The sequence below is a fragment of the Glandiceps talaboti genome, chromosome 18 (genome assembly GCF_964340395.1).
Source record: "Glandiceps talaboti chromosome 18, keGlaTala1.1, whole genome shotgun sequence".
In the NCBI taxonomy this organism is placed as follows: Eukaryota; Metazoa; Hemichordata; class Enteropneusta; family Spengelidae; genus Glandiceps; species Glandiceps talaboti.
In genome coordinates, this window is record NC_135566.1 from 1218345 (window position 1) to 1233319 (window position 14975).

General features: G+C 32.9%; 1 protein-coding gene across 1 annotated transcript in view; it reads right to left on the reverse strand.

Moving 5' to 3' along the window:
* Positions 1-1425: 1425 nt before the first annotated feature.
* Positions 1426-14975, reverse strand: part of LOC144449220 (uncharacterized) — a 53718-nt gene continuing 40168 nt past the window's right edge. Inside the window, exon 7 of the mRNA XM_078139728.1 lies at positions 1426-2852. Coding sequence (XP_077995854.1) covers positions 2574-2852 — 279 coding nt within the window. The 3' untranslated portion in view covers positions 1426-2573. The remainder of the gene's footprint in view (positions 2853-14975) is intronic.

Below are 14975 nucleotides of genomic sequence, written 5' to 3' on the forward strand. Positions count from 1 at the left end.
GCAATCACTCCTATCCTTGGCTATCTTAGGTGTACTGGTGATGCAAATATCTACTGTCTGAAATTAATCTCATCCTTGACAATCTTTGAGGTAAAGGGTGATGCAAATATCTGATGGGGCTTTATATGTATGAAAACTAAACTTTATTGATTACGTTGTTGATACAGACTACATTATTGTCATTGAGAAAACACAGTATATGATGTGATTTGATTACATTGTCAACAGAGAGTCAATATTAATGAGAGAGAGCTATGACAGGTAATATTGAAAACAAACATCACTATTCTTTACATGACAGTAGTAAAATAACATTTCATAGTTGTGTGATTTATTATACTACAAAGTAGTAGGTTTTTTACTCGTTGTATTTTGTATTAAGATCTATCAGTGATTCTGTATCCAAGTGGTTGCATACACAATGAACAGGCCACCATTGTGAGAACGTGATAGTAAAATAAAATATCTAGGGTCCAAAAAAGTACAATATAACAGGTTACATCTCAGGAATGGGCATTCTCTCAGTGCAATAACACACACACTTTATCTATTAAGGTTCATCATCACACAACTGAGTCTCAACTGAAACAGTTACAATTTCATGTATGAAATACCACCACCAATTTCATATATGAAATACCACCACCAATTTCATATATGAAATACCACCACCAATTTCATATATGAAATACCACCACTCATTTCATATATGAAATACCACCACTCATTTCATATATGAAATACCACCACCAATTTCATATATGAAATACCACCACTCATTTCATATATGAAATACCACCACCAATTTCATATATGAAATACCACCACCAATTTCATATATGAAATACCACCACTCATTTCATATATGAAATACCACCACCAATTTCATATATGAAATACCACCACTCATTTCATATATGAAATACCACCACCAATTTCATATATGAAATACCACCACCAATTTCATATATGAAATACCACCACCAATTTCATATATGAAATACCACCACTCATTTCATATATGAAATACCACCACTCATTTCATATATGAAATACCACCACTCATTTCATATATGAAATACCACCACTCATTTCATATATGAAATATCACCACTTCATATATGAAGTGGCACCAATGCAGCACAAAGATATCACCCTTGTGCATGACAGCCCAAGTTGAGGTCATTTCAAGAAGACAAAGTTGACCTCAGAATTGCAGAGTTATTTGAAAGAAGTGTGAATCTTAAAATGTACTCAGGCATGGAATATCATTTTTACATAGCCCAGAGAGTTGGCTATCTGTTTATTTGTGTTCACAGTTATTGTTATTGTTTACTGAATACTGATAATAATCACTGCAATAAATCAAACTTCTGGGTTTGTTTCATACTAATGATCCCAGCCTGCCGAATAGCTCTCTCCACAAATAAAAAGAAAAATAAACATAGCAGATCAAAATAAACCTTGCAAAAATAACCCCTGAGATTTGTCACAACTACTGATGAGATTAAAGTCTGTTAGATGTCTTTCCAGAGTTTTTCAACAATTATAATTTTATTTATTTTTGATCACAGACAAATTCCTTATGTGCAATTGTAATATTTCTTAAGTTTTAATGAATAAACTAATCAAGAAACAGCATCTTGGTCTATCATCAAATTATTTTATTGCTTTCAAGATCTAATTTTTCTAATACTTGATGACTCTATACTTTCAGTTGACAGGTACTAGTTCTTTGAGAAGAACAAAGGTCAGACTGATCTTATCTCAGCTACATTATTTTAGCCTTGGAGACCTGGAAAAGTCATTTTTATCAATCCCGCTACACATGAACTATGTAAAATAAAGTGATAAAACTAAAAACTAAGGCTGACAAGGGTCTACTATACACAGGGGTGAGGCATTATGGGAAATAAATAATGTTAGGAGCTTCTCCTTTATTCTGATAGCTGACCCAGTGTAGTATGAGTACTGAAGCTTCTAACATTGGCATGGTGAGTTTTCTGGGTCCCTAAATGCACCTAACATAAAATCAGTCTTGCCTTTGTTTTACAATCAAACCAGAAAGACTTTACAGTTTAAATCAGACAGCAAGATATTTTTATCAAACACGTTTTTTTTTGTTTGTTACAAATTGCACAAACAAAATACAGGCACTGACAGCATGCATACATATGAATTATTACATTTTATCTCACTGTCAACATAAACAAACAGTTTTGTGTTTGAATCTTCCATGTTTCATCCAACAGCAATGCTGACTTGTCTTCACAGTAAGATAAAATGTATCATATAGTCACTCTAGTTTGGTAGTAACAAGTCTATTTCTATTAAATTGAAAATCTATAGTCACTCTGGTTTGGTAGTAACAAGTCTATTTCTATTAAATTGAAAATCTATAGTCACTCTAGTTTGGTAGTAACAAGTCTATTTCTGTTAAATTGAAAAACTATAGTCACTCTGGTTTGGTAGTAACAAGTCTATTTCTATTAAATTGAAAATCTATAGTCACTCTGGTTTGGTAGTAACAAGTCTATATCTATGTAGGTCCTAGGAGTGGGCTCAATGGAAGATCAGAATTCTTCAGCCGCAAAGTCTTCATAATTATAGAGTCTATATATATACACAGCCACGAAGACAAACACTTGCCATAATCTAGACAAACCAAAGTCTGCCACAAGTCCTTGGAATACTTGATTCCCAATGGCATCTTTACAACTGTATGCTTCAATGTTGTACACTACTAGCTGTGTGTATACAAATATTAACGTCAGTTTGATGATCAATGGCGACTTCCAGTTTAGAAGTGATGTAGTGTTGATTTCTTCCTCTAAATAACTCTGGCTAGGTGCCTGAAAATGGGAAGAATGAACATAGATTTTATCAAAATTGTGGTTCTGTTGTCATAATGGTTTAGGTCTGAGTGAGGGTGGTATAATTTTAGAATTAACTTTTTTTGTAATTGGTATTTTGTTGTATATTATTTTCAAATCTGTATTCCTATTTGTTGGAGTATCAATGCACAGACCAATACAAGAGTTAATGTTACAGACAGTGAGTGGGCAAGACATACAAGTTTCTAATAGTCATTTAACTCAACCCCCACCTAAATTATGATATTACATATCGTCAAATTTTAGCAGCTTTCACTTCTCCATTCATTGATTCTAGCACCATTGTGAAACAATGCATTTTTTAAAGCTTAAAATGTCATAACAACTTAGCTTGGGACGTTTACAATTCGTCCAAACATTACTTTGTGATATTTACTGTAGTGACTTCATCACTGATAAATATTATGGAAAGGTCTTTGATTCATGTACACAGAAAGTAATGACCTGCACGCTAGCTGAATGCTTGTTTACATGTCATGTCAGGTGATGTGAATATAACCACGTACCACACCTAATTCAAGTAGGGCTACTCAGCAGTTTATGCACACTTGTTTCAAACTTTTAAAAACCTCAAAGTGTGTTTGTATACAGTGAAGTAGTAGAAACATAATCTGATGTTAGACAAGGTACAGAAGTGTTCAAATCTCAGCTAGTACATTGAGTATTTGATGTGCATGTAACCGAGAAGGAGATCATAGCAAGGCCATGCAACTCTGGTACAGTATGGCAACTGTGGAATGTGACATCCCAAACATCACTACACCCACAAGTCTGTTACTTCGGTTTAGTCTGTTGCCAGCTACAAAAAATGTCTAGTCTAGATGCTAACATGGTGTCAAATTATCTCTGACCCCATACAGAGAGATCTTAAGATTTGATGAAGGAATCCACTAGACTTGTGAATTTCTAACATTTTAGAACCCTGGGAAATGACATCAGTATAAACTCCAGTGTACCTTAGTTTCATCCACATTCTGTAACCATAATTTCGGTCAGGGGGGCAGAGAGGTCGGGCATATCTACTTAAATGTGTTAAAGTCAGATAACATTCACAATTTCCAATGGATTCTACATCATCATATTGTTTAGTACATACAAATCAAGGGGAAGGTATATTATTTTCTAATACTGTCATTACTTTCAAAAGCTACAATTGCAAAATTAATTAGCAAGATATATTGACATTGTTGTTGCCTTGTATGTTTGTAGTTATTGGTCATTAAAATCTTAATATTATGGTTCTAACTTCTATGCATGACTGACTCCTTAACCCAATTTTGGACTCTCAAACTGATCTGAAGGACTGACGATTTATTGGAGAGCTTTTTAGAACAAGCCACACAGACTTACACAGATGTGTTCAATATTTACTTGAAATATTTCTGGCATTCAATATCATTAATGATCATTGGAGAACAAATGGTTTTGAAAGTTTATAAACTATGATATTAATGTTTGGGATGACATTTTACTGTTAAGTCAGGATTCTAAATGACGTAGAAGAGTGTACTTTGACTTGTAAACTAACTAGGTTTGTCTACCACACTGCCTCTAAACCAGGAGGGCAGGATGTGATATATAATCAAAACAGGAAACAGTTGGTGATGTTTGACACTTGAGATGACTTGGTTACTTAGAAACTGCTTCCGACAGACATTAGCATGTGCTCTCTGGTTCTAAGTATATGACCTCTGTCCATTTCTGAGTCATATCCACTGACCTGTAGCCATTTCACAACCACTTCTTTACACAAAGTGTAATAGTTAGAATATGTCTGCATGAATTGAATCTATATCTGTTTCACAACATTCTAGTTGCATCGAATCGAGATTGCTCGTGAAAAGATGATTCGATGCCCAGAATAACATCTAGTGTCACACTCACTGCTTTAGACAACAATTCATCATATATGTAAGTCCATTTCTACATCCATTTAAAAGCCAATTCTTTTTTAGTCCTGCTTACTTACATTTCTACCTGTGCTTCACACATCACTAGGTCTGCAAACACAACTTAATACTTAATTTCTTTACATGAACAGTGTGATCATCTGTGCAAACTTTTCTTTGTGTATTAAATCTCAGTGTTCATCTCAGTCATTTCTACATGTTTCCATGTTGGAGCCATTTCATTGCATAAGTTATAAAAAAACTATTATAGTGAGAATGAATGTTCATGGACTCTGGCTTCCTACTTGATACAGAAAATTTCTCTTCAGAGTCAACAAATTTCGTGAAAGCGAGTCCCTAACTTTTGTTGACGCCTCGCCAGCATTGTCACTGTAGTACACCCCTGGCTCTGACCACTGTAGTAAACCCTGATAATACTGACGAGATGTCAGTGATAATAATATCAAAATGGGACTTCCAACCTTCCAATAAATGTTTTGACTCTGTGAATAGAAATTGTTTTATTATTAAGCATATCTTTATTGTGTGTCAATATATTAATGTCATATTTCATATTAAAGGTGTCAATTTTGATATGAGTCATAATTATTTGTAGACCCATTAGTAGTTGCTAGTTTTATTTCTAATGCAATATTTCTGCTCTATCTGTTTCAAATACTGGCATTTTTCTCTACAATGTATATGCTAATTAAATAGTTATCACTACGTCACTAACCATGCTAACCATGCATGTACAGTTTTTCAACTCCTATTTACAGGTGTTTGCAGGTCGTTAACCTAGCCAGTAGTACCCCTTATTTTAACCAAAAAAAGTAACTGATTCACTATCACCATATTACTAGTATTACAATTAATTACTGAATGCAATTAAGTCATCATATTTACCAACATACTGAACATGTATGAAAACATTGTGTAGATGTACTGTATGTGTCTATTAGCAAGTAGACTATATGATTATGATAGAGGTCCATATTTGGGATGTTTGGGTTTGTTGTGTGTTATGGGTTGTTTTATGGGTTGTTTGGGTTTTGGGTTTTATGGGTTGTTTTGGTTTGTGTTTTATGGGTTGTTTGGGTTTGTGTTTTATGGGTTGTTTTGGTTTGTGTTTTATGGGTTGTTTTGGTTTGTGTTTTATGAGTTGTTTGGGTTTGTTGTTTTTTATGGGTTGTTTGGGTTTGTATCTTATGAGTTGTTTGGGTTTTTGTGCTCTATGAGTTGTTTGGGTTTGTTGTGTTTATGGGTTGTTTAGGTTTGTGTTTATGGGTTGCTTAGGTTTGTGTTTTATAGGGTTGAGATGTAGGGTTGAAGGGTCTATTGGCTCATGGATTGTATGAAAGAAGTCTATGTTTGTTTTTTGTGGGTTGAGATGTATGGTATAAGTGTCTAACATCAAGAGAGGGTATTGGCGGTATGAAAGAAATCTAAATCATATTTCATTTGTCTGGGTATGGGTTTTGTCCTCAGGGTTTTGTGTGTGATACGTACAGTTTAAGTATCTAATTATACCACTATATATGACAAATTATGGGCTATATGAGAGAATTTTACATTTGGCTGTTTGTATGCTATGGATTTTGTAGGTTGAAACAGATACACTGTATCCGGTGTTATGATATCAGATAGTATACTGTGCTACTGAGTTGCAATGAACACTACATGTATATATAATTCACTGGATGAGTTAGGAATTAGAGGGTGGGGTTGGCAATAAGTTAGAAGTACAAAAAGGCTACACCACATCATGAAGTTACAATAAACAATGCAATCTGATATTATTGAAGTACACAGTGTCTGTTGAATTGTACCCCGATGTATTTACATCTAACCCACTATGTCTTCCTATGGTGCCCACTTTCTGGTATAGGATTATTAGAAGAACTGGCTTCCCCATGACATTTACAAAGATTCCACAGGACCTCAGTAATCACAGTCTGGTATCTTGAATTAGCTAGAGTGTATAAGTAGACAAGAATTAGTCTATTGCTATCCTTTACTGAAACTTAAGGTATCTTTTTGGAGTAGAGGTGATTCGATACCACGTTGGGTTGGCATCCACACTAACAAAGAGTTATACAAGGCCATACAACTATAGGACACAATAATGGTTACAGTACTTTGCAAACTCAATTTTGGTTAGAGAACCATTTTCATGCACTATTCCATTTTTGTGAATTCATGTCATTTAAAAACATAGTTAAAAAGTGAAAGAAAAACCATAAATCATACAAATATTGAAAGATATAATTCATTTTTTTTTTGCTGCTTTGTGAAATTACACCCTGATAATGATGACATGATGACAATTATTTAGTATGCCTGTTTTTCTCCTAAAATCATAGAATGATCTATAACACTTGAAGTGACAGCAACACACTACTGGATGAAATCAATATGTATCACGTGTTGTGAAGGAGTTTTCAGCTTGCAGTCGTTACTGTACAAAGCAAACATTGCAATTTGTTAATGGAACTTAACAAAATTAATTAATTTCCATTTTTTGGTCGAGTGATAATTAAAGATGCATGATGGATAGTAAAGGCCGAAAAGTAAACATATGTAATGGTGAAACCGCATTAGTGTTTTCAACATCTTTCAATTTGTGGGTTGTAATACATGTTAGAAACACTCTACACATGTCCCATTATATCATTTATATCATTCACTTTAATATGACCGGTCATTTCTAAATAACATATAGAAAAATTTCAAACTAAAAATACACAGGGAGTATAGTAGAATGTCACACTTGTATTGAATGTACAGAACATTCATAGATTATTGACTCAGAATATGACAGAGTAACAAAATAATGAAAAAAAAAAATAAGACTCAGTAGAAGACACGCACGCACGCACACATGCACACACGCACACACACACACACACACACACACACACACACACACACACACACACACACCGATGGACAAAACCCATTGTAATAGTCCCTTCCTTCAGGGGACTAACTAAATTTCAGAACCAATTTGCTCAATATTTTTTGAATTTATGTTTTTTTTACCCAAATCACAAACCTGTATGGTGCAATAATTTTGAATTTGACAATTTCCCAAATAAACACCCAAAGTAACACCCTCTGGGCATTTACTTTATTTAATTGTTTATGCAGACAGACAGACAGACAGTCAGACAGACAGACAGACAGACAGACAGACACTTCACTATGTCTGTAGCAATACTGAACTTATAGTCCAGTTTTGCTAAGAAAAACTACTTAAAGCATTCTTGCTGTCTCTTTCTCTATAGCATGCTTTCATTCATATTATAGAAAACAAAAACACTCTTTCCAACAAATATTCTATCTAATAGTCTAACACAAAATAAAATTACTGAAATTTTGATATAAATCTTAAAGTAACTACTTCCTGCATCAAAATCACAAGCATAGATCATAAATAATTCCTGGAATAAAAATGTTTAAGTTCGATAATAAAGCTGGAGATATTAACCCATGGTGTTATCTTCTACTTTGCAGCTTTCAAATCTATACTTTATCATGCATGGTGCTTCAACCATTTAACACCTTCAATCCAGCATTTTAGATTCAATTTGAACGGATTTATCTTGTGAATTTTACTCACATTCTTCAATTGTGAGTGATTACGGCATGATAGTGGTACATGAGGGAAGTAGCAACGTTGCTGTGATTGCATACAAATTGAGAATGACCTCTGCTTTGTAGTGTGGTTTCATAATGAAATAATAACGATGATGATCGGAATTACATTTCAACCACTTTTGCATAAAATGAAAAGAGTTATTAGAACAGCTGGAGACCAATCATCACCTTCATGGAATCATTTCCTTCAATTTTGGAAACCATCAGCAAATAATCACAAAAATATTGATTTGAAATCAAGTGAAACGTTGACGTCAATGCAACAATACCGTACTGCGAAAACAAGGTTTTGTGATAGACAGGTTCTAATGACTCATTTCGGCGGCTGATTGCAACAAAAATACTAAATACATTGAGGATACTTGCTACAATGTACTTATGATTAGGTGAATCGTTAAAAACTTCGAGTGGAGAGCTAGAAATATGATCTGCACATTTAGACAACACACGATTTCAAAACACTCCATACTTTAGTAGGAGTTGGCTAAATCTATCCTACTCTGGTATGCATGTGAAATACATTACAAGTATATATTTGTAACACTTTGATGAGTTGAAGTTTTTAAAGTATATCATTTATCTTACTTCTTAATTTCAACGTCACACTATTAATCACACCACAACAATTAGTGCTTTGTATCATTAGGTTTAGGTTACCACTTTTGAAATTAAGAATTCCTCATTTGCGGCTCAGAATATTGACTCTAATAGACTCTTAATACATTAACACTTCCATGGTTTTTATTCCATTTCCATACATTTGTCAACACTCATAATTATGATTCCACTTAATTCAAAACGGGTTGCCTTTGAAGAAATTTTTTTTTTTAGTTATTCCTCTCAGCATGTAGAAGAATATATCAGATTGTAATCATGTTTTCTAACTATGTTATGAGTAGGATATGTAAATCTTACTGCCCATATCTAAAACCAAAATATTCCTTCTTATATTTCTAGTCATGTTGTTGTATTTATGAAGCATGTATGTCTAGTGATTACATCCTATCTGCATTCCACAAATTTACAATTAGTTGACATATAAGTAAATGTTTTGTACTGTTTACATATGGCCATCAAGCCAGTGTACAATGTCCACATTACCATCAATGACAAGTAGAAAGGAATTCAGCTAATAAGATGTATTACAATGATTCATACAATGGTTTGATATATTTTTTTAAACACCACAAAAATTAATGATAAATATAAGAGGCTACAGCTACTGACACTTTCAATGTTGAGATGATTTTTCTCCATTTGTGATTGAAATCAGCAGAATTGTACACTAGTTTATCATACAGTTCCTGGGTGTGATACAGAAAATATCTACACATCATTCCTTCTATAATGTTACAATGACATACCACTGGATGAAATTTATGATGTGATAAAATCTTATATTTCAATTCAGAAAGAATTTGTTGTGTCTTGTCCATAATTTAGAGGGACAAAACCTTAATTTATACATTTTTGAGGTGAGATTTATACTGTGTATTTCAAAGTCACTCATAGTATTCTACATACTGAAGTATATGTAACCATCACTTGCAATTCACTAATAAACTCAAACTGGATATTAAGATATAACACATATAAATGATCCGATGATGTAATTTGTTATACTTGTCAAAAAATATCAAGGAATCAATACGTAGACAATCAGCTGTTCTGACAAAACCAGAAGCCGATTGTAATGTTACAGAAGGCATGCATCGATATTAATATCATACTTTTGTGTAAGTATTTACACTTAGAGTAAAAAGCTTATAAACTCAGCTTGTGCCACTTTAACAACAATAAGGTGTGTGATTTTGTCTTGTTTTTAATAATCCCTGTAGTATTTGTTTTGACATATCTTGTATCTTCCTTTATAAAACAATTTTTGATCATACCATATGGCTCCAGTGAAACTAAAATTGTATCTACTTTATGTGCTATACATGTGACCAAACTTTTAGAATTACCGGTATGTGCATAGGTAGAAATCTAAAACTACTTACTGACAGTAACAAAACCTAGCATGCAGGATTGAATTAATTTTTCGTTTTATTTCATATCTAATGACAAATCTTTACAAAATTTGATTGATAGAGTAAACGAAATGACAAGATGTTAGAACTATCAAACATTGAAATTAAAACTTGGATCTACAACGATATGTCGTCAAAATCAATTAAAGCTGAAAATGGTGAAAATGCATGATTTGGAAAGAAACTAGGGGACAGCTGTGTACATACAGCTGACTATTGACCTTAGTGTTAAAACAACTATGTCTCTTTAGTTCTGTGTTCAGAGTAACAAAATACATCACTGACAGTAAAAACGTGCATGTCAAGTAGCTGTTAATAACACCAATCATGTTACCAAATGATCAGTTTCCACGGAAATGACCACACCACACTCACTCATATTTCGCAGTGTCGTTGTCTTTCTCTGTTTGGTGCACGGTAGCGGTAAAAAAAATTAAATATATTAGTTATACTTTTATCGATAAAACACAGAAAAAGATAATAATTTTTTAAAACAATAAAAGTAGAATACAGAGTCCTTTCTATCTGAAGTGTTTTATAATCGACAATAAGTAAATAAATCCTGAGTTTCGGTTCTGTTTTCACCAGTGATTTTATTTATTACTCTACCTAACTTAGAGTCAAATATATGTTTATGAAGGAGTGTAAATGTACTGAGATGGATTTTCTCTTCTACCACTCCAGCTTTCTTAAAACATAACATTTTTATTCTTTATTGTGAGTTCAAAACAAAGGGTGGATGATAGGGGATAAAATACATTATTAATACCAAGCATTCAATTCAGAGTTATGTTTTTGTTGGTGAACACCTATGAAAGATTTGGATGTTCATTGGTGGTCTACTACACAGAAACATTTAAATAATATAACACTGACTCCAATAAAGTTGACTAATTTTGTCTTTTTTTATTTATATAACCTGTTCTTTATCTTCACACAGGGATAATTTAAATCAACAACAGTTCTATCAGTACTTTCAATGTCCCTTCTAACACACAAAACCATTATTTGGACAATTATTGTATTGGAAACCTTGTACCATGGTGGTATATACACTATAAACTATCTATGTAATCATGTAGAAACACTGAACCAATCTAATGGTTGATTAATTTGATAAGATCAAAGTCAAGGAGTGTCCTGGGAATGACTCTCAATTCATTTAATCAACTTAATACCAAATTACGTTAGATGATTTCAAAACAGCATATATGTCTAGATGACATAATACACAACAAAACTAAATTACGTTAATCTGTAAACAGTATTATCAAAGATTCTCGTACATTATTGAGTCATTTTTCTGCTGTCATAATCCCTTCATGGAATTTGTATCTATTTTCAGTTTCAGACAGTGTAGTAAGTGACAAACTAGGAGGTTTAAAGCCATATTGCTATGTGGAGTTTAATTCCACAAAGCTAGGGGGTTTGCTATATCTCAAATTTAATGACTTATACATACTGTGTATGCAAAAAATTAATACTTTTTTAAAATTTTCATTCACTAAAGAAAAGTTGTTTAAATAAAAACTTACTTTTTGTAATGTTCTACAAGATTACCAAGGTTCCTAGCTATCTAAAATTTAACAAAAACTTTAAACAAGATAGACCCAAAGTCTAAATGTTAATACATGGTGAGATTTATCTGTGTGTTTGTTATTTATTTCCTCAGCTACTGTGCTTTTAATCAGTAAGTTTCAGTAATGTATAGGAACTAAAGATCTGGTAAAAGGACATTTTTTTGTCTTTTTGCAAAATTATGCTCTGAATATTTTTGTGTGATTAAATTCCTACAAATTCTGAAATAAATTCTGAAAGATTCTGAAATCAGTTTCATGTCATCAGAGAACTGACACTCCCTTTCCTTCCCATTAAATGTTTTATAAATACAAGGAGAAAATTTGACAAGAATTAGTCCATCTGCTGACTTTGACCTCAGACACCCATCCCCCTGAGCTCTGATAGTCCCCAATCAATGTATACAAAGACTGCACGTCAGATTATTTCTATATTTCACCCCCTCCCAAACACCGATACTCCCCAATCAATGCATAGATACATACATACATACATACATACATACATACATACATACATACATACATACATACATACATACATACATACATACAAAGACTGGAGTCAGACTTTTTCTATTGCAATTTTAAAATTCATTATTGATATAATCATAATTCATATTGGGCATAATACAACGTTATTACTGGATAATATCAATCTAGAAAATGAAAGAAATTAATCAAAATAATCAAATTAATATACAAAAGAAGTAATGAATTTATTTTTGGTGAATGAATAACAAACAGATGTAGACTAATAATTTCATATTTTATGATGAAAATAATGTCTAGGGGCTATATTTCATTTTATTGTCATTCCTTGAAATCACTGCTATCAGACATAAAACCACTGTTAGCAATCTCTAAATCTAAAACTATCATTGCTTTGATAATGTATGGTGTTTTAGATACCAAATTAAAATTGAATTGATTTTAACTTTAATGGTAAGAGATGAAAGCATTATTATATTGTCAAAGACTTGTATCTGAAACCAATCTCAGCTGATTAAGTTGAACAGTTAGTTTATTTGGTGTTTTTATTCTATCTTTTCAAAATTGATACCATCTTTTATATCTTTCCTCTTTTTTATTCTCATCTATTGTAGATAATTTCTATGTGTTGATTGCCTTGACTTCACTTGACACACCCCTGAGAAACTATAGGACAGGACAGGACAGGACAGGACAGGGTGGGGTAGGGCAGGGCAGGACAGGACAGGACAGGGCAGGACAGGACAGGACAGGACAGGACAGGACAGGACAGGGCGGGGCAGGGCAGGGCAGGACAGGACAGGACAGGGCAGGGCAGGACAGGACAGGATAGGACAGGGGTGTAAAATACCATAAAACTATTGGATGCCTCCAGTTTGGTAAATCTGATGACGTCAGTAACTAATGAGTGGTAGGTACTTCTTCTAGTACCTCCAGTAAGTCTGGTGGAGGATGGAGCACATGGTTTTTACCAGATTTCACAATTTAAAAAGATATTAGAAGATTTTTAAAATCTGTCATTGGACCCTAGAATATCTATGTCTACTGTGTATGGATTCCAATTGTGGTCTTATCAGTGTTTACATATAAATTACTGTCTAGTCAATCTGCTAAACTGTGTGTATATACATCACATGTACACATCACATTAAAACTATCACTTTCAGCTTTTTACATCATCCACACATTCTACTTTGAATAATGCAATTTTTGTTGAAAACATGAAGTAAACACACAAAAATTACAGACAGAAGTAACACTAACAAAGTGAGTGTTTTAATGTAAAAAATTTAATTAACTATCACTCATTCCTTTCACTATTTAAATCTATGCTCAGATGATAATAAAAGATTTATAAATATTGCACAATCTGACAGTTTTCTTTAGTTGTTTCAATAGTTTGAGGAAAGCTGTTCAAATTATTTATCTATATTTCCAAGTTTGCTGACTGAACTATTAATTCAGGCATTGAATTTCAGTTGTCATATTCACAACATGTCAACACACAACAATGACAACATGTCAACACACAACAATGACATCATGTCAACACACAACAATGACATCATGTCAACAAACAACAATGACATCATGTCAACACACAACAATGACATCATGTCAACACACAACAATGACATCACCAGTATTTCTGTTGAGGGCAGTAAAGTAAGTGAAATCTATACTGACTACTAGCTACAACTCCACTATGATAGTAATATTCTCACATTGTACATAGAAAGATCTCAAATGTCTTCAAATGATTATTGGTTGCAGCCTACGATGGTATTCCAATCAACTATGTAAATTTTAGAACAATGACAATATAACACATGAAGTGGGCAAATGATATCAGATCTATTTCTCTGTTACTACAATGCTAAAGCCTTTACATATAGGAAAACTAATACTTTTATATACATATTACACTGATGATACAGTCCATTATATTCTACATATTTTGTCATTTTCCAACCAAAGAAAAAATTTATCTCCATTCTATAATTTAAAACTAATTTCTTTAAAATGTGTCAATCAATATTAATTGCTCCTTTTAGAGGAAAATAACAAATGCTCTCCAGTATAGCAATATTCTTTTTTCTAAATAATTCTGAAACATAATAGTTTGTAGAATGTAACATACAACACAGTATGTAGAACATAACATACGACACAGTATGTAGAACGTAACACATGACACAGTATGTAGAACGTAACATACGACACAGTATGTAGAATGTAACAATTATGACACAGTATGTAGAACGTAACATACGACACAGTATGTAGAACATAACATACAACACAGTATGTAGAACATAACATACGACACAGTATGTAGAATGTAACATACGACACAGTATGTAGAACATAACATACGACACAGTATGTAGAACGTAACACATGACACAGTATGTAGAACGTAACATACGACAC